We start from the raw sequence: 25,139 nt of genomic DNA, 5'->3' as shown, positions 1-25,139 counted from the left end.
TCTGGATTGATGGGAGCTAAGTGCCATTAGTTTCCTACTTCAAATTCCCTGAGGTAGTGTGTTCCCATTTAACAGCCTGGCCAGAGCCCCATGTCTCAGTGCAGTATGCAGACAGAAGCCTTCTGACTCAAAGCACGCCAAAGGAAGAACAGCTGCAGACTCTAGGGAGATTACAAACACAAAGTACTGTTACAATACCTGGGTCGTGGCTCTTTATAGCTACAGGAAAAAAATCCAAGGACTTTGCCAGCCGAACACCATATTCTGTATTACATTCACACGTAACAGAAGTCTGCAGAGTTTTCTGTTGTTTAGAATCACAGAATGGCCTGGGTTGAAAAGGACCACAATGATCATCTGGTTTCAACCCCCCTGCTATGTGCAGGGTCACCAACCACCAGACCAGGCTGCCCAGAGCCACATCCAGCCTGGCCTTGAATGCCTCCAGGGATGGGGCATCCACAGCCTGCTTGGGCAACCTGTTCCAGTGTGTCACCACCCCCTGTGTGAAAAACTTCCTCCCAGATAATAAATAATAAAAAAAATAACATCTCCATTATGCAAAGCCCCAAGAAAACAAGTTGTCACCTGTTCAACTCAATGCTTCCCGGGTGAGATCTTGAAGAGACCAGACAATAAAAAAATTTAAGAGTAAACTTCCTTTTTAATTATTTTATTGTAATTAAAATCTGTTTAATTTTCATCCACATTGACTGTCTGTAGACCTGCAAAACAAGAAGTTGTACCATCATCTATTCCTATGATAACTCCCTTTCACGTACATGCAAGTCTTCCCAAGAGAAATCCACCTATGGTACGAAAGCTAGTTTGCTGATCTACTTCTGGAAGAATTATACAGGGAAGTACTAATGGAAGCTTCACATTAAATCCATTCTGAGATAAGGTATTTTTGAGCTGACACACACAAAGGCTCTACCTGCTTGTGCCTTCAACATCATTAGACATACTTTAAATAGGAAAACATGAATCTTAAATGACTCTAACATCTACAGTTGTTTTTTTTTTTCCTTTCAAATATATTTGTATATATTATTTCACATAATTCCATGCTTACAATTTTAATACTGACCAGGCAAGCTACCTTGCTCTCTACAGTAGATGAAGTTAAATCAGCAATTTGACCCCTTTCTGCACTTTTCATCCTAACTTTGCATTGCAGGAGGGGAGCTGCTCACTAGCTGCTCACTGCTGTGCCTTCCTTCAGGAAGAGATGCCATGCAACCTTACCTTTGAACGTTGTGACTGGTACATAGGTAACCAGCGTGTACAGCTTGTTTGGGGAATCTTCATCCTCATTGCGCTTTCTGGACAAACGCACACGGATACGGTAAGGAACATTCCTAAAACGAGACATCATTAACTGTCAATAAAACATGTACTGAATTTTTTTCAGTCAATAGGAAAGAAAAAAGCTCTTTGTTCCATAGTTACTAACCTCTCTGATTTCTGAAGCTTTGCCTATTTCAAAGACATGATGAGTCAATCCTGTTTCTGTAGCAGCACCGTAACAAGAATGAAAGCCTGTGCCTTGGAATTGATGCTGCTTGCCTTGAAGGGGCTTTTATGTTTAAGTGTGCCATTAAGAGTCAACTGAGCCTTGAATATTGATCATCCACTGGCAGCATAACATCAGAAGTGCACCACTGCTCTACTTCTGATCCAGCAAATAGACAAAATGAAGATGATTATCATCAGCAAGCAGCTGTTACTAACAAGCATTTCTTACCTGAATAGAATATCATAGCTCAGTTGGAAGTGATCTGCAAAGATACATTGGGTCCAATTGCCCAACTGCTTCCAGGCCAACAAAAAGTTCAAGTGTATTTTAATTGAAGGCATTGTCCAAATGCCTCCTAAACAGACAGGCAAGGGACGTCACCAACCTCTCTAGGAAAGCTGTCCCAGTGTTTGAGCTCCCTCGCAATAAAGAAATTGTTCCTAATGCCCGGTCTGAACCTCTCCTGGTGCAGCTCTGTGTCATTTCCCTTCTGCCACCAGTTCCCAGCAGCAGAGCACCTCCCTCTGCTTCTCAGGGCACTGCAGGGAGCAGCGAGGTCAACTCCTGTCCTCTTCCAGGCTGTGCAGCCCAGCGCCCTCAGCTTCACAGGACATGCCTTTAGCCCTGTTAACAGCTCCGGCACCCTGCTCTGGGCTCTTTCCAGGACCTTGACATTCTTCTCATGTTGTGGAGCCCAGAACTGCACACCATATTTAAGACAACAATGCTAAATATAGTGGAAGAATCACCTCTTTTCACCAAGTGTCCATGCCGTGTTTAATATAGCCCAAAACACAGTTTCCCTTTTGGCTGCCAGGGCACACTGCTGGCTCACACCGAGCCTGCTGCCACCTGCACCATCAGCTCCCTTCCTAATGAACTGCCCCAGCCCCTCATCTCCCTCTCTGTGTCCAGCATTCTTACCTGAACAGAAAAGAGTGAGAGGGGAAAAAACTAACAAAAACCCCACAACTGCTTTGAAAGCCAGAGGGCCTTTAAAGATTCAGAGCATCGCTCAATCTGTATCCCACAAGTCAGTGCAACCTTAGTATGCATTGAGCTAAACAAAGATTGTACCTACGGACATACAGTTGATCAGAGTTTCTTCCTCACAAAGCCCATGGAATCACAGCTGAACTGCTCTGTTTGGTGATACTCAGTCACAGCCTAGCGTCCTCCCTTAATACTGCACTAAGTCCGATGCTGAGGGCAGGCAAAAAATGGTTTGTTCAGACCATCTGTCAAGTAGCCTCCCACTCAAAGGAACCCAGGATTTTGGACAAGTCTTGCTCTCAGTGCTTCACTCAGGAGAAGGAAATTCCTTGCTGTGCGCTCTCAGAGCATATTTATTAAATCAGATCCAGCATAAAGCACTTTCATGCATACTGTAATTAAGACACAGGCACTTGCTTCAATTCTCCCATCTCTTAAGCATTTCTTACTACTTTGCCTGGCTCACTGACCATCGCACTAGCTGACGCTGTGATTTTAGTCTCTCCTCATCCTTCCAAAAGATATTAATCCCAGAAGAGCAACAACTGCAGTTAAACTCAAGGTGGAAAAGCAGATGTGATGACTCCCTGCTCTTTTATGCTGAATGCATTTAGCAGCACTTTCACAAATCAATACAAAGAAATCCTGGATAATAGCCTCACGACTAAACTCTGAACTTATGCTGTCACCTGACTGAACAACTGCTAGTTCTTCACACACAAACCACAACAGCTTAATACTAAGGACAGAAAAACAGCCTATCCAATAACTTAGTCCTTGGAAGGAATCACAGAATGGCCAGGGTTGGAAGGGACCTGAAGGACCATGAATCTCCAACCCCCCTGCCACATGCAGGGTCACCAACCTCCCCATTTAATACCAGAAGGAAGGAAGAGCTGATAAAGCACACAAGGACTCTGAATATGGCACGGGCCAGACTTACACTTACAGTATGAATCCCTGCCAGATAACTTACTACAGTGTAAAAGATTCCACTCCTTACAGTGCAGTAATAGCCTTTGGGCCACCTTCATACATGCCAAGTGAATCAACTGCCTCTCTGGCAGCAATTTAGCACAAGTTTTTTTGTTTTCTGATTCCCAAACCACTTTATTCTTTATATTCTCAACACAAGAATAACCTTCCTATTTAGAACACAGCACATCATTTTCTCGTGCAGCATTTTGCCTGTTCACCATGCTTCAAACCTAATTCTCTTCAAGCAGATTAAAGATCCCAGGTTCCTGGCCAGGAATGCAATGGGTTTCTAAAACCTTCCTGCTATGATAAGCATTGAGGCACTACAGTACTACAATACTGCAAGAAGGTTACAAATTTGTTCGGCCTTCTAAGTCCTGTATACATGAAGACATTATTACAAAGTTTCTCCCCACCCAACCCAGAAAGTAGCAGAAACGTACCTTATTCCTTTGGCCCAGACTGCTTTGTTCAGCCTGGTGTCAATGCGAACATCAGGAGTACCCATTTCTTTCATTGCAAATTTACGGATTTCCTTGAGGGCTCGTGGTGCTCGCTTCTTGAAGCCACTAGGACAAGCACAAGAACCATTTATTGAACTTCAGCAAACTGTCAGCACCGGACACTCATTGCAGCAATCGTCCACCAGCCACGCAATTCAAACAACTTCAAGCATCACTGTCAGTTTGCTGTCTCATTTCTCTCTTGTTTGAAGTTAATTTCTGCCATTTCATCAATTAAAGTTTTAGTTCCCGTGTGACCGCAGCCATACACATATGAGGAGAACCAAACGGAATTTTGCAGCAAGTCTTCTCAAGCACTTCTCAAGTCCCAACAAACATCACTCAACTCAAATCATACCCCAATTTACACCTCACCCAATTCAGCAATGAGCACAGATCCAATTATATGACTACAGCACTACTTCTAAAACTTATCACAGTGGGATAAATGTTATACTTCAGCTGGGAAATAACAGTGACTTCGGCACAGAGGCAAATACCTTTCAGAAGGTCATCTCCAAGTCCAGCTCTACAGAGGTACAGATCTGGTCCTCTGGGATACAACTGCAGGAGAAGAGACTACATCACCGCCCCTCGCAATCCGTGCCAGTAAGCACTGTTGTTCTCTGCAGTCCTAAATGCCACCTGCACACGCAACCCTTCACCAATTAAAAAAACACCACTTACACTCCATGGATCCGCTTGTGAATGTTGATGGTGTACTCCCTGGTCACCACCTCATTGATGGCAGATCGCCCCTTCTTCTTCTCGCTGCCTTTCTTTGCAGGAGCCATCTGAACACCACTGAAAAGCATCCATGCATACGTCAAATACACACCCCTATTACTTTTCCTATGTCACATTCCCAGCTCCTCCATCCCGCAGCTCCCTACAGGTCACACAACTCCCACATTCAGGATGTTATTTCTGATTAACCCATCATGAAATGGTTTGGGTTGGAAGGGACCTCAAGGATCATCAAGCTCCAACCTGACTGCCGCAGGCAGGGCCACCAACCTCCAAACTTAATACTAGATCAGGCTGCTCAAAGCCCCATCCAACATGGCCTTGAATGCTTGAAGGGAGGGGGCACCCATAACCTCTTTGGGCAGCTTGTTGCAGCACATCACCACTCTTGCAGTACAGAATCCCTGGGTCACATCACTGGGCTCCATGGCTGCTTTCCGAGACGCTTTCCCCAGGTGACCATTAACCTCCACCCTCTCCCCCGTCCTGCCACTGTATCTCGACGCTCCCTCCTCCTTCAGGGCAGCCAAGGAGAGACCTGTGCTATCCTGCTCCCACCCCGAACCCAGCAGAGCCCGGAGCCCTGCACAGACCACAGCCACTGCACAGCTGCCCCGCGGCCTCCGCGAGCCCGCTCCCCACCCATCCCAGCTCCGGCCGGGGGGCGCGGGGACGCCTGCCGAGAGGAATGCCCCGCCGCCCCATGCACAGGGCCGTCCCCCGCCCTGGACAGGATGGAGAAGCGCTCCCGCAGCGAGCCCTGCGGAGCGGATGGCAGCGGATAAAGGACGGCTAGGCCCCGAGCACCACTCACCCCGCTCGGGAGCAGGCCGGAAAGGAAGGCGGAAGGGAGCGGGGGAGCAAGGAACCCTTCCGGGTTGCGCCCCACTGCGCCTGCGCAAATGGAACAGCGGGGGGGGGGGGGGGGGTGAGGCTGTGCCGCGCGCATGCGCACTCGCTTGTGGCAGATGCCGGCTAAGATCAGGCTGGTCCCCGGCAGGACGTGATTGGGGTTTAGGATGTTAGGTGTAGGCTGCTCTGATTGTACTACTGCATGGTGCATGCTTCTGCTAACCTGGTTTGGTTTGTTTGCTTTTTGCTGGGCTAAATGTTCTCACAGCCGAGGAACTTACACCTGCATCTCTGTGTTGGGTTCTGAGTGCTGCCTTCCCATGTGCCATCCATCTGTAGGGGTAACACAGAATCACAGAATGGCCTGCACTGAAAAGGACCACAATGGTCATCCAGTTTCAACCCCCTGCTATGTGCAGGGTCGCCAACCACCAGACTAGGCTGCCCAGAGCCACATCCAGCCTGGCCTCGAATGCCTCCAGGGATGGGGCATCCACAGCCTCGGGTCTTTCTTATAGGTTGGCCCTTGTATAGTGGCTTGGCTTGAAGATTATCCCACTGGTATGAAGTGTCCCATTCAATCTGCACCTCTGATCCCTGAGACAGTAAGGGGCACCAGCTGGCACAGCACAACATATGATGACTTCCCTGTCTGCCTAAGGAAATAGCCAGAGCTGAGCAATTCCACTGGGACAGCTATACTACACTGGAACAACAAACCACTCTGTAAAAGAGGACTGGCAATCCATGTGCATGCAACAGGGAGCAAGGGCAATAATCCAGAGCTGGAATGTGTGTACAGAGGAGAAATAAGACAGAGCATGAAAAATGAGATACTGACGTAAATCTGCTCTCACAAGTGCCCTGTGTCCTTCCAAACAACACTGTAAGCCAGCTTATGGGAAGACAACCCCACCCTATTGACAGCTTGTTAACTGCTGCACTACTGCTGGTCTGAGGCTGAGCTTGGGGCAAAACAATTTCTCAAAGAGATTCTCTTTTCCTCTGGCTTCTGTCATAACAATTGAGATCCAAGAGTCATAGAATCATAGAATATCCCAAGTTGGAAGGAACCTACAAGGATCGCAGAGTCTACTCACAGGTCCTCCCAGGTCCACACAGACCACCTAGCATTCAAACCCCATGTCTGACAGCACTGTCTAAATACTCCACGCACTCTGGCCGTGCCCACAGCCCTGTGCATCCCATTCCATGCCCTCTGCCCTGTGGTGCAGCCCCTTTCCCTGACCCCCAGCTGCCCTCCCCTGACAGCTCCATGCCGTTCCCTCGGGCCCTGTCGCTGCCACACAGAGCAGAGCTCAGCGCTGCCCCTCCGCTCCCTTTGAGGAGCTGCAGCCGCCATCAGGCCTCCCCTCAGCTCCTCTGCTCTGCACTGAGCACAACGAGGTGCCCCAGCCGCTGCTCACACATCTTCTCTTCTAGACCCCCTCACCATCTTTGTAGCCATTAAGAAGTGCTACTTCCATGGGTGTTTTCTCTGTTCCTTCATTACCGCTTCCCTGCATGAACTTTCTGGCTTCCAAACAGACAGCTTTCCTTTCCCATTTCCAAGAATGTCTGTACAGAAGTGGAAGGCATTTATGAAGTTAGCCCCTACTTAGCTAATATATGCTTTCAGTAAGGTTTGTTTATAGTTAGCAGGAAAAAGTTTCCTCAGACATCAGGTGAGAGAACCTTAGGGTTTGGTGCTTTAATCTTCATCTGGAGGGGTCACTCTTGCTTCACTGAATGTAAGAACTTAAGTGTGTGTGCAGTGACTCAGATATCTGGGAGAGGTGACAGAAGCTAGTGGTAGAAACGTTTTCTTAGAGACCAGATGTAGTCTTAATACACTTTTTAGAGACAGATACTTGATTCTCTCATCTTCCTTCAGTACAAACTAAAATACCTGTGTACCAATCGTTGCCAGCCAGTCCTGCTGTGGCAGCAGTGGGGTCATTTTGCCAGCAGGTTTTCTCCTGGAGATTTTTAGCTTTTGTTGTTGTTGTTGTTTTTCTGAAAGTTTACTTTCACCATCTGCAGCTCCTAACCCAGTCATCCCTGTTGTAGAGGTCAGAGATGAATACAAGGGCCCTGTGACATCTTCAGTGCAGAGGTGTGAGAAGGACAGAATGATTTGTGCTCTCTTGAAGGTTAGGCTGTGTCAGGCAGATGCAGGCTGTCCTGAGGGGCTCTGGGAACCATCCCTTCAAACCTGCTGTGGCAGGTGAAGACATTCTTACACCTAGTTGTCCATCTTGTTCTTTGTCGGAGCTTGCTGCTCCTGCAGCAGAACTGCAGAGGGAAAGAAGGTCTGTGCTTCGGCTGCTCCATCTTGTCAATTTGAATTTAACATGAAAAAGTCTGCACAAGGATGCCCAAGTGGAGACTAGACTGTATGCAATGAGGGTATGTTAGCTAATCCAGCAGAGGTGTAGCAGAAAACTCAGGACAGCCAAGTTTCTAAGCGCTGAAGCTGCTGCTTAGCGAACACAGGTCAAAGCCTGGGAATAGGCTACATCTCACTGCTGTAAACTGTTTGCTGTGCCCTGCGTTTTGTCCCAGTCCAAAACTGTTTGGTTGGAATTACAGAGCTATGGCCTTCAGAGTTATAAGAAAATATAAAATTAGCTGTCTTGGCTAGCAGCTATTTTAACTTCCTAAGCTATCATTCTCATTGTCTGTGCCATACCCCAGATCCCATAGGATATTTGTTTTTGCTAATTGGACGCCAAATACCCTGTAAGTCTATAGCTAATACTAAAAATCTAAAGTGAATCACGTAGTTGAACAGCCACAGGAAAATGTGTGCAAGTCCTGCAATAAAGCATTTTGGCTATTTTATTTTATTCTACAAATAAAGACACTGTCCATCATTAAATGGAAAAAAAATAGCTTGAGATGTATATAGCATGAAACAGTAGTACCATTCACAAAAAAACATTTCTAATTCATTAGTTTATTACAAAATATCCACTCACAAAAAAGCACAAGCACAATCGTTATACTTGTGAAATGAGTTGATATTTCATATACAAAATAATTTCCACATAATTCCATATAATTTTATTTTATATAGAAATAGGTCATTATTACAACAGCTGTACAATACACTACTTTTTATTTAATAATTACATAAAATCTTTCTTAGAAACATATCAACAGAAAACATACAAAAAAAGCGAAAAGTGCATTTCTTCTTTCCCCCCCAAAGGAAAATTCAACCCTAAATGTTATAATGAAGGAGATATGTAATAGTCTGCAGCATCCCGAGTCAGTGGGCCAAAACACAGTGCATATTTCTCAGAGACTTGCAGTGAGTGAGTTATTTAGCTTGAGGAAGGATCCATCTTGTATTACGGGAGAGATGCATGATTGTGCTTACAATTTGAGTTCACCTTTGCAATCACAATTCATATAGAAAACAGTCCAGTGTTTTTTGTTGTTGTTTTGTTCTTAGTCACAAAGAACAGGGTAAGCTGCATAATACTTTTCAGATTCTAAATCAAGGGTTATGAGCTGTAGACCATCTTCACCAATGACCAGGCTTTCTTTTCCATTGGATGTGCTAATTTGGCCACAAGAATAAGGAAACAAACTTCTCTTTACAGAAAGTGCCTAGGTTTTGTCCTCTGTGCAGTTGTGCAAAATAATAACAATAATCATAATAAAAATAATCTCTTGTTCTCTCCTCAATAGACCTTTGATGCAGTGCTTTTCATACACAAAAGAAGAACTGAAAGAGTGAAGGCCATGTACCTCATGTGTCTGTCAACAGTCTTTTGGAATTGCCAGACAGCTTTCCAAGCGACACGCCAAGCTGGAACTCCTCCTCCTGTGCACCCAGTGATGATGGAGCTTGCACAGGATAGTATTCCTCTTTGTTTTGCTCTGCCAGTAGGTGCTGCACTCACAAGACAGCACAAACTAAATCCAGCGTGCCGTCAGTGCGCTGTGTGCAGCAGTCTGTCCTCTGTGGCATCACAGAGCTGTGAAACAAAGGCTCGTGCAAAAGCCAAAACAGTAAGGACAAAGTCATTCTCTCCTGCCCCATGTGCCCATTGGTTAAAGCTAATCGTGCATTGATTGTGCTGGTGGGACTCTATCGCAGTGGCTGTGGTAAATTTGATGACTCTGATAAGCTATTGCTTCTTCTTGGTAGTTGTTGCTGCTGCTGTGTCTGATGATACCCCATATTTCCTTGCTGTGGTGAGTAAGATGGCAGGAGCAAAGAATCGGTTTGCTCATTGTGCAAAGAACTTGGTGTTTGTACCTACAGACAAAATAAAATTCATCTCGTTGTTTGATTCTTTCACATGTTAGAGCTCGTCGTCCTCAATGTACAGCATGCTTAAAAACATTACTCTTTTGCTGGCTTTTATTTCTGAGCTGTCTGCTTGGTAAGGGGTTTGCTTACCTATGCTAGGAGGAATGGACTTAAACTGCAGCAAAGAAGACTACAATTAGGCATTGAGAAAGGTTTTCCAGTAGGCATGCCCTGCCTAGGACTTGCAGATTATTCTGAAAAGTCTGTTTAAGTACAGGCTGAGACAAACGTGTCAGAAATGACATAGCTAGATGGTAGAAATGAAACAGAAATGACACGGGGGATCCTAGTGGACTTCATGATGTCCCTTCTAGCCCTTTCTTTTTGTGAGTACAAGATAGGGTGTAACATTGCAGTGTTGAAGTCCATGTGAATTTTGCAGATGCTTGTATAAGAATGGGATCTGCCTTTTTTTTTTTTTCCCCATTCTCAGCTATGGTAAGGATGCCATTTTCAGTTTAATTATTTGAGGTCGATGATACTCTTTCAATGATTGCAGTGGAGTTATGATCAGGTTTTATACACTCAGTTCAGCTCCATTTGAGACACCTAAAGAGACACATCTTTTCCCCCCTTCCCCTTATGTGCTGAATTAGGTAAAACACAACAAAACAAAATATCATGGTACTTTTCATCTTCAAATCACCTGGTGCTTCCAGGTGATCTGCTCCAATTCATCTTCTTTGCTTTGTGGAGTTGAAGAAATACTTTAATGTATGGAAGAGATCTGGATATCTGATCCAGATCTCATTTTATGTTGGTGCTGGTAATTAAAAATCATCTTTTGACTTGTAAACTAAGCAAATCTTGTACTTAATAAAGAGTACAAAATAAATCCTAAGGCAGCAATTTTCTCCATCTAGAAATACACTTTTAATACATCCAGGATAATCTGATTATGTTTCCAATATGCAGGATTAGTAATTTCCTTTGAAATAGTTTGACTGTTCTCACTGCTCCCTTGCTATACTGGAAGAGTACACGACACTGTATCAGTGTCTTGCACATTTCATTATCTCTGAAATGACCATCTCTGTCGTGATCAGGCTCCTGCTGAAACTTACAGCTTGGCAAGGCCTGCAGGCCCTGTTTGCACAGCCCATTCGCCTCATTACTCTGTGCATGTGTTTTACACATTGTCTTCTTTGTCCTTCCCTACCTGCAGGTAGCGTTGTTGCTGATGCTGTTGGTGCTGGAGTTGCATAGGTGGCAGAGAGGATGACTGGGAAGGAGGAGTTGTGGCAAACCCTTGGTTTAACACTGCTTGTCCCATCAGAACGATTGGAGAGCTGCTGCTGGAAGCCTGCACTTCCAAACTTTGAAACATTTGTTGGTTTTGAGAATATCTGTGTGGGGAAGAAGAAAAACAATCAATCAAGAATAAACCAGTAGAAACAAAGGCCTTCTCCTAGGATACAAGGTGGACATCAATAGTCTTCATAAATAAGTCTTAATAAAAGATTCCAGTTCATGAGATCTGTGCACATGAGAACCAGCACCACTGGCAGCACTGCTCTACTTAATGCTGTGCATGAGCTGGGCTTGCAAGGCAGAGCACATTGCACCTCAAAATCCAGACCACATTTTAGGTTCATTAGAGATTCTGGTTTATGCATGTCTTCAGCCACAGGTTCACATCCCAGGCTCATTAAAGCAAATGGCCTTTGATTTTTTATTAATAAGATGAGTTCTGATCTGCGGCAGCTGAGAAGTAAATACATTCCCTGTTCTGCTGCCTGTGCTTTGGTATGGCTGCCTGTGGGGGTGGCAGTCTTCTGCAGAAGGATGGGTAGGTTTCATTACTTTTTAAGGTGTGTTTCTTCCTTTTTAAGGAAGAACACAAGAAGCCTCTAGAAGTCCTGTAGAATGAGAGACATGCCAAAAACAAAACACTCAGCTCCTCTTGCTAGGCTGCTTTTGCATAGCAAATACCAAATATGTGCTGTTTTGCAGAAGGCTCTGGGTAAAACCACAATGGAGCTACTGCCAACCCAGCCTAATTCTGTTTATCCTGTAATGGGTGATGAGATCATACTGTGCTGTGTGTTTTCTAACAGCTGTTCAAAATTAGGGGTTAGTCAGAAATGGCTAAGATTTGGGCACTTATGAAAGGATGTGAGCTCAGAAAAAGCAAAGCGTTGAATGGGGAGAGGTATGTTTGAATATCAGGCCTGTTTATTTAGAGGCTTAAAAGCAGATCTCAACTGCAGATCTGTATGCTAAAGGTTTTAATTCAAGGTAATCTTAAGCAGCAACAGTTATGTTTAAAAAAGAGGTACTGAATACCTACATTCCTGAGGTAACTTATGGAATCACTTTCATTATGTATAAAGAACCGATCGTTTTGACAGCTCACAATTAAGGACGGTGACCGCAAAAACAAACAGCTAAAGGGGAAGAAAAGCATTTTATGACTGAAAGTTTCTGCTCCCTTCACCCAAAGTTTAAAGAAAGAAACAATGCCATTTGTTTAGCAGCATTTCAGAGAGCGCTGATGCAGGGTCTGTTGATTCTTTTGGCTTTGCTGCTCTAAATTAGGCATTCCTCCATTGGTTTTACTCCAGCACTTCGCTGTGCAGAGGGGGAGAACTTCCTTAGTGCTGGTCATTTCAGCTGGGTCAGGACTTACTTTCTGTGGGTCAGAAGTTCCAGCACTGAAGTCAGCGCCACATGAGGGTGAAAAACTCCCCAGCCCGGGCTTCTTAAGATACCACTGACACATTCTGTTTCTCTCTGTAATTGTTACTGATGTGACCAAGCAGATGAGGCTGACCCTGATGCTGGAAACGAGGCTCAGCACAGTAATGTGCTCCTGATTGTATCTATTTTGTCATTTTACTAAAGAAGGCTGTTTTCTCTCAAAAGTAACTTTGGCATTTTATCTTTAACAAGCCACATACTTAGCCTGGGATCCAGCCATGCTGAGGTCTGAAGAGTGTCTTGCATTACAGGATGTGGGCATCATAGGCTGAATAGGCTGGCTGAGCAACAGTCTTGCACATGGAAAAAAGAAAAAGTAATACTGCTGTAAGAGAAAGACCATAAAAATGCCTTATTTTGAAAACTAAGATGCTTTTGTAGATATGGCACAAAATTGAACGTAGGAGATGTAACCTCAGCTCTGCTTAGTGGAGGTCTGGGACCATGCATTTCAACTGGGGTCACATCTATGCCCTTCTGAGGTGCTGGGTTTCAGGAGAGAGAAACTTCTATTGTTCCTGCTGATTTCAGTGGGAAAGGGTTGTATTGCCTCAATATCCAGCTGTCTTTTTTTTTTGATCAATCACTTAGGTTGGAAAAGACATTCAAGATTACCAAGTCCAACCATCAACCTAATACCAAGTCCACTGCTAAGCCATATCCTTTTGGTACCACATCTACACATCTCTTCCCTCTGCAGTCTGTTCCAATGCTTGATCACCCTCTCTGTGAATAAATTCTTTCTGATATCCAAACTAAACCCCCCTGGTGTGATTTGGCACCATTTCCTCATGTCCCTTGTCATCTGAGAAAAGAGACTGGCACCCACCTCGCTGCAGCCTCACTTCAGGTCACTGTAGACAGAGATGAGATCTCTCCTGAGTCTTCTTTTCTCCAGACTAAACAGCCCCAGCTCCCTCAGCTGCTCCTCATATCTCCTGTTTCCTGGTCCCTTCTCCAGATTAACTGCTCTTCTCTGTGTGTGTTTGACCAGCTCAGCCAGCATCCTTGTAGTGAGGGTCCCAAAACACAGCACTCAAGGTGCAGTCTCACCACTGCCAAATACAGAGGGGCAATCACTTCCCTTACCTGCTGATCACACTGTTTCTGACACTGGCCCAGGTGCCGCTCGCCTCTTTGGCCACCTGGGCACACCGCTGGCTTGTGTTCAACAATCTGCTGATCAGCACCCCCAGATCCTTTTATGCTGGGCAATATTCCAACCAAGATTCATATGCTTAGTTGGAGCTGGAGCCTGACGCCTTCCCTCACTCCCAAAGGGCAGCCTGAGGTGTTGGACATCTCAAGAGAGTGCAATGGTCTGTGCTGTGCCTTACCTGAGCTGCTGGTCGTGGCTGCAGCCAGCAGCGGATGCACCAGGACCAGAGCTGGGGCCAGGGCCTCGGCGTGACAGAGGGGTGGAGGGGCCGAACAGTGTGGCCGTGCTGCGACTTGGGCGGCTGCTGCCTGTTGTCAGCTCAGTGCTCCTCTCTGCCTTTGGGCCCTGCAAGAGAACAAGGAGAGGTGGCTGGGTGTTAGGCCTGGCTAGCCCTTCCATGAGAGCCCCACAATGGGAATCAAAGAATCATAGAATCATTAAAGTTGGAAAAGACCTCTCAGATCATCTAGTCCAACCATCTGCCCACCCCCACCATGCTCACTGACCACATCCCTCAGTGCCACATCCACACGGTTCTTCAGCACCTCCAGGGATGGTGACTGCACCACCTCCCTGGGCAGCCTGTGCCTCACTGCTCTTTGTGAGAAGTTTTTCCCAACATCCAACCTGAATGACTGTTTCTAAGAAAAAATGTAATTGTCTTTCTATTTGTTCACTTTTAAACAGTTATGTTAATGTGGGCTGGTAGGAGGTTAAATGCTAAGGCTGAGTGCTCTAAGCTGTCACCTCACTGTGGTACAGCCACACTCACTGTGCACTCTGACAACAGCAATAGAGGCTGTGGCTCCTTTGAAGGGAGGCACAGCTGGTGGGTGGAAGAGCAAAGAAAGAAATGCCCGGAAGTCTGCAGTAAGACAGAACTGCTGTGCCAGGCCTGCTCACTCCCACAGGTCTTGGTTACAAACACTTGATGCTGCGCTTCCATTTCCCCATGCATCTCACATCAGCATCCAAGCACTCCAACAGCATGCCAGCATGGCAGGCAGCGGGTAACTCTCCTGACTGAGATCTTAAAAAAGGGTTTAAGGTGAAGTAAATGCTGTAGGGACATACTTTATATAGTCTGCACTTAGACAGAAGAATAGAGAAGGAAAGGCATAACTGCAGGACTGACATGATTTTACTTGCTTGTCTTGTAACAGCTCAGTGTCTTCTTTCCATATAAATGCTTCTGTAGTCAAATAAATGATTACCTGGCTCAGAATCACGCTTGCTTCCCTCAGTACTTGCTGGCTCGGTGTTTGTGGAGATGCAATTTGCCCTGGGAGCTGAGGACTGGGGACAAGCTGCTGCTGAGAAATGACCCCCGGCCTCTGCTGTAGCGGCTGTGGCTCTGACTGCTGAATATTGCTGAAGCTCAGGGACACTGCTGGCTGCTGCAGGAACATCTGGAAAAGAACAGGGGAGATGTTTTATTGACGTAGGCCAATTGTTACAAGTAACAAAGGTGACGGATTTAAATCTAGAGATATTTCCTAAAGTAATCACAGCTCTGAATTGACCATGCATTTACTGTTAGTTGGAAATCATGTATTTCCTATGTTAACGATTCTGCTGTCTCTGGTTTCTTTCTTTTTTCTTCTAGTAGTGCATCATTACTTGTGAAATGTGTCCTGAAAGTAAAAGCCTTCACTCCATGGGGCAGGCAGGGCCTTTCTGAGAATGGTTCACATGCATTTGTCATATTCTGGGGCACCCTGACCAGAAAGCAAAGAGTAACTCCATGTCTTTTTAATCCTTTCATTTTTCCTTTCAGCAAATCAGCTTGTCTTTCAGGCAAGGCTGCTATTGAATTTGTCTCAGAAAATTCAACACCTACTATACAGTTAGATAACTGAATGTATTTAATGAGGCCACAGCAAGGCCAGAGTTGTCCATGTTGAATGACTGTGTCCTTATCATTGAGAAGATGTGTAAACAGGCAGTCTCTGTCATTTATTTGATTTTCCATCAGGTAGCTGTCACCTGGTGTTCTTCCTAATCATGCCATGCATTCAACTCATGCAGGAGAACTAGAAGCCCTTCTGTAAATGAGTACTCTCCATTCTTTCACTGCAAGATGAATCTTTCTTCTTCAAAAGTTGCAGAGCTTTGGAATCTTTTTGCTTTCCTAGAGGCTATTTCTTTTAAAACTATTAATAATTAATGCTACAAGATATCTTCACAATATTTCAAATCTATCTTCTTGCCACCAAGGGCTGTACAAAGCAACGCTTCCAAAGTAGTTGAAGGCATCTTTGGCTCTGATTCTGGTCCCACACCACTACTACAAGTGTGGAACTCCATTAATATAAGCGGAGCTGCCGAGAGTTTAAATGAAATCAGAATCACAATTATTCTCTTCATTACTCATCCATCAGTCTCACGCATAGCAGTACGTCTGAGGTACACCCAGTAATTAGTACACCTTTATGCAGCTTATTGCTATATTAGCAATTCCCTAAACTATCATGTCCCCTGTCATTTCTTTGGAAAAAAACACACACCTTTCTTCAAAGAACCGACAAAATGCATTGATTTTCTCTGCATAAGCGTCGGCTGATCTACCATATTTGTGCTTATTTATCTAGCTTTAAAAACATAGCTTTTATTCAAATATAATGAATCTCTGTGCGCCAAGATTTAACGCAGAAGCAAGGTAGAGACAAATCTTACTTTAATCAGTTACTTTAATGAGAGAAGTGGGCAATTAATGAAAATGTTAATGGACTTATAGCAATGGTGTGGTGTGTCCACAGGCTAATCTCAGAGATGCTTGACAGAAATAAATGGGTCAAGTCACAGAGTTGTGGCTGCTTGCAGCAGGTCTGAAATTAGCTCCAAGTGTTTTCTTTTAAAAACACTGCTCGCTGGGTTTGGAGCCATTACATACTAGAAAGACAGATGGTCTTGCAACTTCTGCCAAGTAAATAGGTCTTATTATGAATAAATCAAAGACAGAAATTATGAAAATTCATTTTCTTGTTTATTTTCGTTATATAGGAGCTCAGCTTTGGACACGTTTGGTAAATGAACTTGATTAACTCCAGCAATGAAACCGCTCTCCGCTGATATAAAATGTTTGATGTAAAATTCAGAGGAGGCAGAGCAAGTGGCCTGTTTCCAAACATGTCATGTGCACTGTGAGCCCGTTGTTCCTGACAAGACTGGCACAAGGTCTGACCTTAAGGAGCAACGTCTTAAGCGTCCTTCCTGGATATGGTGCACAGTGCTGGTGAAATATTAAGTCCTTCTAATGCGAACTCAGTATCCATCAGTGCAAAAGTTGGACACAGTGAAACTTGCAGCAGATGACTTGCTCTGCAGTGAACTGCCTGTGTGCCTGCCTTACTTCAAGGCAAAGGCTAAGTAGCTTATCCTTGACAGGAAGCAGAGTAACCTACTTTGCAATTACCAGAGTGTGCCACTGGGTAGGAATGTGCGCAGTTGGCAGCCACACTATGAATTTACAACCAACTTTATTGCAGTAAACCAATTTCTTTTGTTTGTGCATTCATGCCCTGAGAGGCCTAGCAGTGCTTCATACCGAGGGATGCTCTCCATTGCATTAAAATGGACAAAGCAGCATTGTTACTGACTGAACATAAACGTCCGGGAAAAACAAGCTGAGGGCAGGAGGCAATGGTATCATTTAACCTTTATCCCTGCAGAACTGGAAGACCCAAGACACCTCATAAAATAAAACTTAATTGAGAGAGTACTGAAGTAAGGAGTTGCTACCTGCAAGTTGAGCCTGAAAGCAGAAATGTACTCCATTTGTACAAAATAGTTTCTTCATAATGTATCTCTCGTGATAGTCCTGCCTGGATTCCTCTGAAACACTGCAGCTTTAAATAGCAACAGAAACCCCATAATAAAGAAAGAAATCTTTTCCAGTCGGAACGAATCCAAACAGATAAATCAGCAGCCCCATAACTGAGCTGCCAATAATGACATGTCTTGTGGCTGATTTTGTGGACTGCAAAACCAAAGAAGCATCTTACAAATATATTTTAATTGGCCAGCTTGTTAACATACGCAGCAAAGCTGCAAGAGAGGGAAGGGGCCATCTGACACTCATTGCGATAGTCGGTCTCTGCAGCTAATGGGTGAAACGCACTGGCAAGATGTGAGGGAGACAGCTCTTTGACTCTTTGCTGCTCGGATAATCAGGTGATGACAGCTCTTCGTTACAGGAATCAGGGCTCCCTCAGTAAAATACCTGCAGATGAGAGAGGTGCAGCACTGGGGATCTGAGATTCACTGCCTTTGAAGAGATTGGCTTGCAAATTATGGGTGGATATGTATGCTCTCATTTTCACTTCTTGCAAGCTGCTCAGTCTCAGCTCTTCTTTCTGCCTTCCTTTCCATCCGCAATTCATTAGTCAGACTGTTCAAATCTGGCACAGACACGGCATCCTTCAGACTTCTGAGGTTACTCCTGCTGCTGCTGCCCTTACTGCTTTTGTTGGTCAGGAGAGCAGTACCAAGGACTTAATGGGGTTTTGAGCACTTTGTTCAGGGCCTACAGCCCTCCTGCTAGTTTCATCTTTCATTGCACCAGGCTCTTGGAAATAGTTACAAATGCAGACAACTGAGCTTGACATCCGTCCTGTTGGGAAAGTGCTTCTTGGTGAAGTGCTGCACTACACTTTTGAAGACCTCTGAAGGAAATGGAAATTGGGCTTAATTCTCCACAGCGCTACCTGTACACTTCGGGACAATATGCTAATAAAGGAGCTAACGAGAGAAAACCAGGGAATGCTTTTCCCTTTGTGGCCAGCCCACGGCACTCCCCTGTGCTCACAACCAGCACAGCCCTATTCTCTCTGTGGAATATTAAGAAGACGAGAAATCTGCTCAACAGTAAGGCTCTTCAGTTTGCTGCTATGCTTTGTAACCTTGTTAATAGATACAGGTTGATGTCTGCAGCCATGCAGCTCCCTCAGTGATGAAATCTGTTTGGCAGAGCACATGGTTAGATTTCCGATTCCACAGTTTAATCTCAACCTCCTGTGAGTCACAAAAGTGCTACAAGTGAAATTGTGAGGCTTTATTTTAAATTGCCCCTAGCCAAGTACGACAGAACTAATCCCCAGACCCACTCCATCCTTGTAATGGCATGGTAATTTATTTCTTTTTTTTTTTTCAATCTAGAGAAAGCAGGAGAAGTAAAAGTGTGACTGCTCACAGCTTGCTGCCTCATGAGAGTGGTCTGAGGGGACCAAGAGGCACTCAGATCCTAGAGCAGGAGGACCCTCCCCATCCAACTATACAAAAACAAAATCTCTTTCCTGCGTGTAAGAAGGTGCTCTCGTTTTCTATTTTTTGCCTGGATTATGTAAAAAAGGGGGAAAAAAGGATCAGGGTATATAAATATTGAAGACTTCACAGAGGGAGAGTTATGTTTTTTGCACAATTAGAAGTGAAAATATCATGTCTCTTGATATTCATAATAACGATAATAGCTTTCAGACACATGCCAAGATTCTGAATATTCTGGACAATTGCAGAGGGACTTCTCCTTCCTGCTAGTCAATGTCATTCCATAACCAATAGAAAAAATACACTGAAATTAAGCCTGGTCTGCCTGTATGTTTATATGGAACCAGAAACAGGGAGCCCTGCTTCTAGGACCCTACACTGCTACGCTGCAGTATCTTAGGTGGCAAAGTTTCAAATTTGGCTTCACCAATCCCTTAATTGCCTAAACATACAATCCCAGATGGTTTTAATGCATGAAAATGCATTTCACAGCTGCTGATGAGAGGTGAGATTCTATTTCTGTGCGAGTCAGAAGCAAATTTCCCATTGGCTTCACCAGGTCCCATGTTTTCATCCTGTGCTTAAAATGTTCTTTGAGACCTTAATTTCTGTGGCAGAGCTTGTCTTCTAAAAATCTTGTTAATACAATACTCACAGTGGGTCCCCAATGCAACATTTCTGGCAAGGGTCATTTAACCTGGTATTTATTGTTACATAATAAGGAACAGAGCAATAATCAACCCGCTTTTAGGAAACTTCCATAAAAGTGGATGATTTCTTACATTTGTCATTAAAAGAAACCTGAGATGTACTAAACTGAACTTGCTGGAGCAGTAGGGATCAGGGGTAGTACAAAGTAGACATTGTACCAGCTCTGTGCAGAAGACATCAAAGACATAAGGACAGCAGCCCCAGCCAGTTTCACCCTAAAGGCTTGGGCTGGTCCAGTGACAAATGCATTTAGACACCTCCCAGCTGTAAAGGAATGAACAGCAGCAGAGGTTGTGGAGGTTTTAATATGAGAAGGGAATTCATTTCCTGTACTCTGTGTCCCAGCTGTGATAGGGCCAGAAAAACAGGGAATGAGTGATATGAAAGAGATGAGCACTTGGGGAGTGCCTGAAGGAGGGCTGGTGACTGAGGGAGGGACAGACACGGTACTGAGCACCCTTAATGTCCCCATGAAACACGCAGTGGATTGATGGAAACTAATGAACTGGAGAGATACAATCAGTGCTGAATATGAACATGAACATGTTTCCACTACAGCTGCTCACTCAGAAGACTCACTCGATAAAGTATTAAAACATTAGTGTAAATGACTCAAATTCTTTCCCCCACCACTACGGTTGAGATATTTCTTTCTTCTCTTCCTCCAGAGAGCTCTTAATCTTTCCTGACGTAGGTTATTCAAGAGGCTTTCAGAGGGCAACATGCTCATTCAGATGAGTTGGCTTTCTCATGTCCATATGCCATAGCCCCCAGCACGTCCAACCCATGGCCCACGGGCTGCATGTGGCTAGGCACAGCTTTGTCAGCTCATCCCCTAGCCACCCTACCCCTCACTATAAAGGCAGTGGCTCTTCCTGCTCGGGTGCACAACCATCACTCAGCAAGGACCAAACTGTGTGCTATTAACCATATACCAGGGTATGGGGTGCAGTGCAGTGCTAACTCAAATTATGGTAAATAATGTTATGGATTTGGATACATCAGCTTAACACAGTCTTGTGAACAGCAAAAAGTGTGCAGCCGTGCTTTCCATTGTGATGAAGGAATTTGAGAGCAGGTTTCAAGTTTGCAAAAAAAATCATCAGTGTTTTGGTATATTTGCAATTCCATTTTCAATGAGCACAAATACATTAACCGAAAATTTTCAAGTGGAATGTATAGAGTTGCAATCAGGTAATTCAAAAATCTGACCATGTCTCTCTACTGGACTTTCATAAGCCCCGTTTTAGCAAATATATCACCATGGTGATGTGGTGGGTAGTGTGTATCAGCAGTGATGCCATCAGAACAGCTGTGGAACAGTGGGTCACCTCCTCTGATGCACATTTTTAGGAGTGCTTCTTCCTGGCTGGTGAAAATGCATAACTAGTGGTGGTAACTATGGTGAAAAATAGTGTTTTGTAGCCAAGAACTTGCTCTATCAAACAGTGTTATTGTGCTCTTTGTATGGGTTATATTTACCATGGAAATAAATAGGAGGCATTGCTTGTGGAGCATCCTAAGTGTACACGGCCCAGGACAATTCCTCTTTACTTAATGCGACCCAAGAAAGTGAAAAGGTTGGACACCAGTGCATTTAGGCCCTGGGGCTCATTTTAAGTCACCAGCCCTATCAAGTGCTTCATGGGAAGGTAGCTGGTCCTCCCAGCAGCAACGCACCTGTACGCTGGAATCCTGGACCAGGCAGAGCTGCTCCTGGATCTTCTGGAGCTCCTCCTGCTGCCAGCGGATGTTGGCTTGCAGGATTCGTGTTCGCTGCTCTAGCTGGTCCTTGATGGTCTGGAACATGCTAAACTGGGCAGAGAACTAGAAAAAAGGAAGAAAAATGAGTCTTTACAAAGAAAACAGGCCGTCACGCAAAGTCATTCTGTAAAAAGTTATTGGTTTTTTGACTGCAAAGCACAGTCAAAGGACTAAAGTATGTGTTTGTAATATACTACCATCTAGGCAGAGATAAATCTTTTCTATTTTCAATTTTATGCCCATATATTAAATTGCTTCACTTACAGTGATCTGCTTACAACTGACGCTGTTCTGTTAGGGAATTATCAGAATGCCCGTTTTTGAGAGTATGCTGCTTTAGAATATCAAGAGCATCTTAAATGGATGGCAAATGAGTGCATTTTTATCATCGGTTTGTAGTTTGGAGCCCTTAGCACAGCATAGCTGTATATTCCAAATGTGTTTTACCAACTTCTTGCATGCAGAAATAGCTGTGGTGCAATGCTTTATTCTGCTGTTCACGTACTATAAGATTGTGCCACAGCTCACCACAGTAAACATGTTCTAGATTTCTGCCACTGTGTAGAGGCCAAGCTGCAAGAAATACTCATTAAGCTATTTTTGTACATAAGGTAAAACAAATAGCACAGCTCAGTGAGAGAAAGGCTTTTCTAAATAATAATGTAGAATGGAGATCACTAATGAGGGTCAAGAAAAAAGTGCAGCCTCCATAGCAGCAATGCCTCACACCAAGTGGAATGGCTCCATAAGCACAGAGGGGAAAACATGGCCATAAATTCCCCATTTTATTTGGTGTTTACAGATATGACTCAATGTCCACCAAAACTCATTATTACTTTAATTGGCTTTGGAATTGTTGCTTTGCACAAGCTCATATTCCAAAAGTAAAACACACTTTGAGAAAAACCCACAGTGTTATGGCTTCAAAAAATCAGTGTGTTTTTCTGTTATCAGGGTATCAAAGAATCCAAAATGACTTTGAAAAGACACAGTGCTGGGAGCATCCAGGAAAAGAGCAAGGAGAAAAAGAAAGAGGGCATTTTGCTATGACTTGTTGAACTTGAAGATGGCACGTTGTTCCCTTGTTTTGTTTTTTTTTGTAGCTCTGTGCTGGTGGATGAAGTGCACAAAAATATATTGCTGTTGATTTTAAATCATTAGTCCATTATTTTATTCAGCATCTTTTATATGTAACATATTTGTTTAGTATTGTCTTTTTGTTTCCCACTTAACAGCAACAGCAGTTAGCTGGCCTACCAGGTGAGAGCTGCTAAGGAAAAGGATGAGAAACTCCTTCCTTGCTTTTTCCTACTCTAAGACCAAAGTTTATTGATCATTCTTGCATTGATCCCTGTGACTACAAAGCTTCTATTGTTTTCGTGCAGTGAGAAACTAACAGCAACTGACCTGCACCACAAAGTATTTATCTCCAGATCATCAGCTACTCTACTAATTAAGGAATAAATAAATGTAATTATATGATACATTAAAATAGCTTAACTCAAAATGTTCCAGAACAAAGCACAGCACTGCTTTAACTTTGCCATTAGCATCAGATAAAGTTGACATTCATCTCACTTAGGTAACTGCAAACTTCTTGGGATCCTCAGAAAAGTGCATGGTACAGGTGACTGTACCAGCTTTCCAGGTACAGCCAAACACGACAGACTTAACCTACGAGATATCTATAATTGCAGAGGATCACAGTTTAATCCAGGGAGAAAAAGATCCCTACAGAACCATGCAAAACCTTTCAATTCCTTCTGCCTTCCTACTTCTAAGCCTAATGCTGGAGACATGCAGCAGAGTCGTGAGAGCCTCAACGCCACCATGCTGCTGTGATGCCACGTGAGCTCTGGCCAGGCAGTGAGAAGGAGGACCCCCTAGTGCACAGCCCTATAGGGCACAGTCCCTGCAAGCCAGGTTTCATTGCCTTTGAAGTTCATGGAACAACTTGTTCATTCTCACTGCTACCAAACAACACCTGCGCAATCCCAAATGGAATTATTAGCGCTGATTATTATTCAGTCATCAGCATCCGCTGTGTTGTAGGGAATTTATTACAATGAGGGAGACAAACAAACAAATATTCTAATAGGGAGCACTTCATTTAATGTGAACCATTTACATTCAGGCAGCACCTAGTGCTTTAAGGTTCATTCGGTAGGCAAGGCTTGCTTCCCCCATTTCAGAAATCGCCAGTCAGGGCTGCACCTGTGGCCATGCAACAGAACAGCACCACGCTCTGGTGGTGAAGATGGAGCTGCAGCACCAAAAATTGTTGTGCTGGGACAGGGAGGCGGCAGGGCCTTTGGTTAACAACCAGAAAGCATCCCTCCAGCAAAGGCTGCGGGATGGAAGAAAAGAAAACAGAAAAAAAGTCATGCAGAACATGCACAGGGTTACAATAAATAAACTAATTGATGTTTGGAAGTGCATTAATGAGTAAAGGAAAGGGATATCTGTAGAAGAAAATGACTGCTCAGAGCAGATAATTGATATGCTGTTCCTTCACTGCATGCTGGTGTGGAATCGTGAAAAGAATATTAAACACAAAAGATAAATGAGAATTTGTTATTTTAAAGCAGGGATCCTCAGAACTTCTTATGTTTTTTATGTTACTGGAAGAAGCACTGCGATCTTGCAAGAGAAGACAGCATACAAACAGCAGCAGCAGCTTAGGTCCAGGACTGTCATTTCTGAAATCAGAGGGTGATGGGACACTCATAGCAGCACAACTGCAGGGCACAAACAATGAGATGGGAACGTGGTGCTCCAATTTACTCCTTCCAAATCTACTGCAAATCATGGAATCATAGAATCATTAAGGTTGGGAAAGGTCACTAAGATCATCTAGTCCAATCATCAACCATCAACCCAACAAAATGAGACACTGAGATGGCTTTCTGAACCATCACCCACATGTGAGAAACAGGCTTAAAGATTTGAGTGGAGGAATTTGTTAGTCTGGAGCATGTCCCGCTGTTGCTAGCACACTCACAAAATGGGTGCTGCAGTGCTCTTCGTGTGTCCCTTACTGCTGGCTGGTTCTGCCTCCATGCAGCCAAACAGGTGTTTTAGGAGGGCTCTTGTTAGCTTTAGTTTTTTTAATTCTCACTGTGACCTTGATTCTGGAGGGATGTGATTACATAGAAGCAAAGTTGAAATCTCTGCCCATCTCTGCTTTCTGTCATCCTGCAAAGTAGATGTGTGAACCTATATGCACTTGGACTTGTGCTGAGAATGTTTGCAGAAAAATATTTAAACACACAAGTGTACAGTTCAGATTACTTTCCCACAGCATTTTAAGAGTTTGAGAGCTGGTGGAAGTTTGATTTTAGCTACTAAAGAGATTGTCTGAAAACCCTCAAGGGCCTGGACTCCTGTAATGAATTTATTTATTAGATGAAGGGAGAAAGCAGCAGAAGAGAGTTAAGTGACCTATTCCACTTCCCACCCCCCAACTAACCTGTGCCAGTGGTGCAGGCTGACTTTGCAAAGTTGCTTGAGGCAGCAACTGTTGTGGGAGAAGCTCACATGAAGGTTGAGAAGGCAAGGAAGCCTAGGTTAAAAACAAAGCAAAACAAACAAAGCAAAACTTTATTTATAAGTTTGGCTCCT

At 44.2% G+C, this 25,139-nt stretch overlaps 2 protein-coding genes across 9 annotated transcripts in view; both read right to left on the bottom strand.

Annotated features, from left to right (window-relative positions):
* Positions 1–644: 644 nt before the first annotated feature.
* Positions 645–25,139, bottom strand: part of RPL31 (ribosomal protein L31) — a 288,373-nt gene continuing 263,878 nt past the window's right edge. For 2 of the 3 annotated variants that reach the window (XM_048962085.1, XM_048962077.1), the window contains exons 2-5: positions 4,681–4,798; positions 3,934–4,059; positions 1,249–1,361; positions 645–725 (exon numbers count right to left, since the gene is read on the bottom strand). In XM_048962085.1, coding sequence (XP_048818042.1) covers positions 694–725; positions 1,249–1,361; positions 3,934–4,059; positions 4,681–4,787 — 378 coding nt within the window. In that variant the 5' untranslated portion in view covers positions 4,788–4,798 and the 3' untranslated portion in view covers positions 645–693. Of the gene's footprint in view, positions 726–1,248; positions 1,362–3,933; positions 4,060–4,680; positions 4,799–5,554; positions 5,648–25,139 lie in introns of those variants that run through there. The other variant, XM_048962069.1, reaches the window with a different exon arrangement.
* The window catches only part of NPAS2 (neuronal PAS domain protein 2), a 97,276-nt gene continuing 80,538 nt past the window's right edge, over positions 8,402–25,139 (bottom strand). For 5 of the 6 annotated variants that reach the window (XM_048961661.1, XM_048961710.1, XM_048961681.1 and 2 more), the window contains 7 exons: positions 24,988–25,080; positions 21,435–21,581; positions 14,993–15,187; positions 13,957–14,123; positions 12,820–12,912; positions 11,079–11,265; positions 8,402–9,865 (listed from right to left, as the gene is read on the bottom strand). In XM_048961661.1, the coding sequence (XP_048817618.1) occupies positions 9,695–9,865; positions 11,079–11,265; positions 12,820–12,912; positions 13,957–14,123; positions 14,993–15,187; positions 21,435–21,581; positions 24,988–25,080 (1,053 nt within the window). In that variant the 3' untranslated portion in view covers positions 8,402–9,694. The remainder of the gene's footprint in view (positions 9,866–11,078; positions 11,266–12,819; positions 12,913–13,956; positions 14,124–14,992; positions 15,188–21,434; positions 21,582–24,987; positions 25,081–25,139) is intronic. The other variant, XM_048961690.1, reaches the window with a different exon arrangement.

The sequence above is a fragment of the Lagopus muta genome, chromosome 1, assembly GCF_023343835.1.
Source record: "Lagopus muta isolate bLagMut1 chromosome 1, bLagMut1 primary, whole genome shotgun sequence".
Classification (NCBI taxonomy): Eukaryota; Metazoa; Chordata; class Aves; order Galliformes; family Phasianidae; genus Lagopus; species Lagopus muta.
Note: the sequence above shows the minus strand (reverse complement) of the source record. Positions and strands in the feature narration are given on the sequence as shown.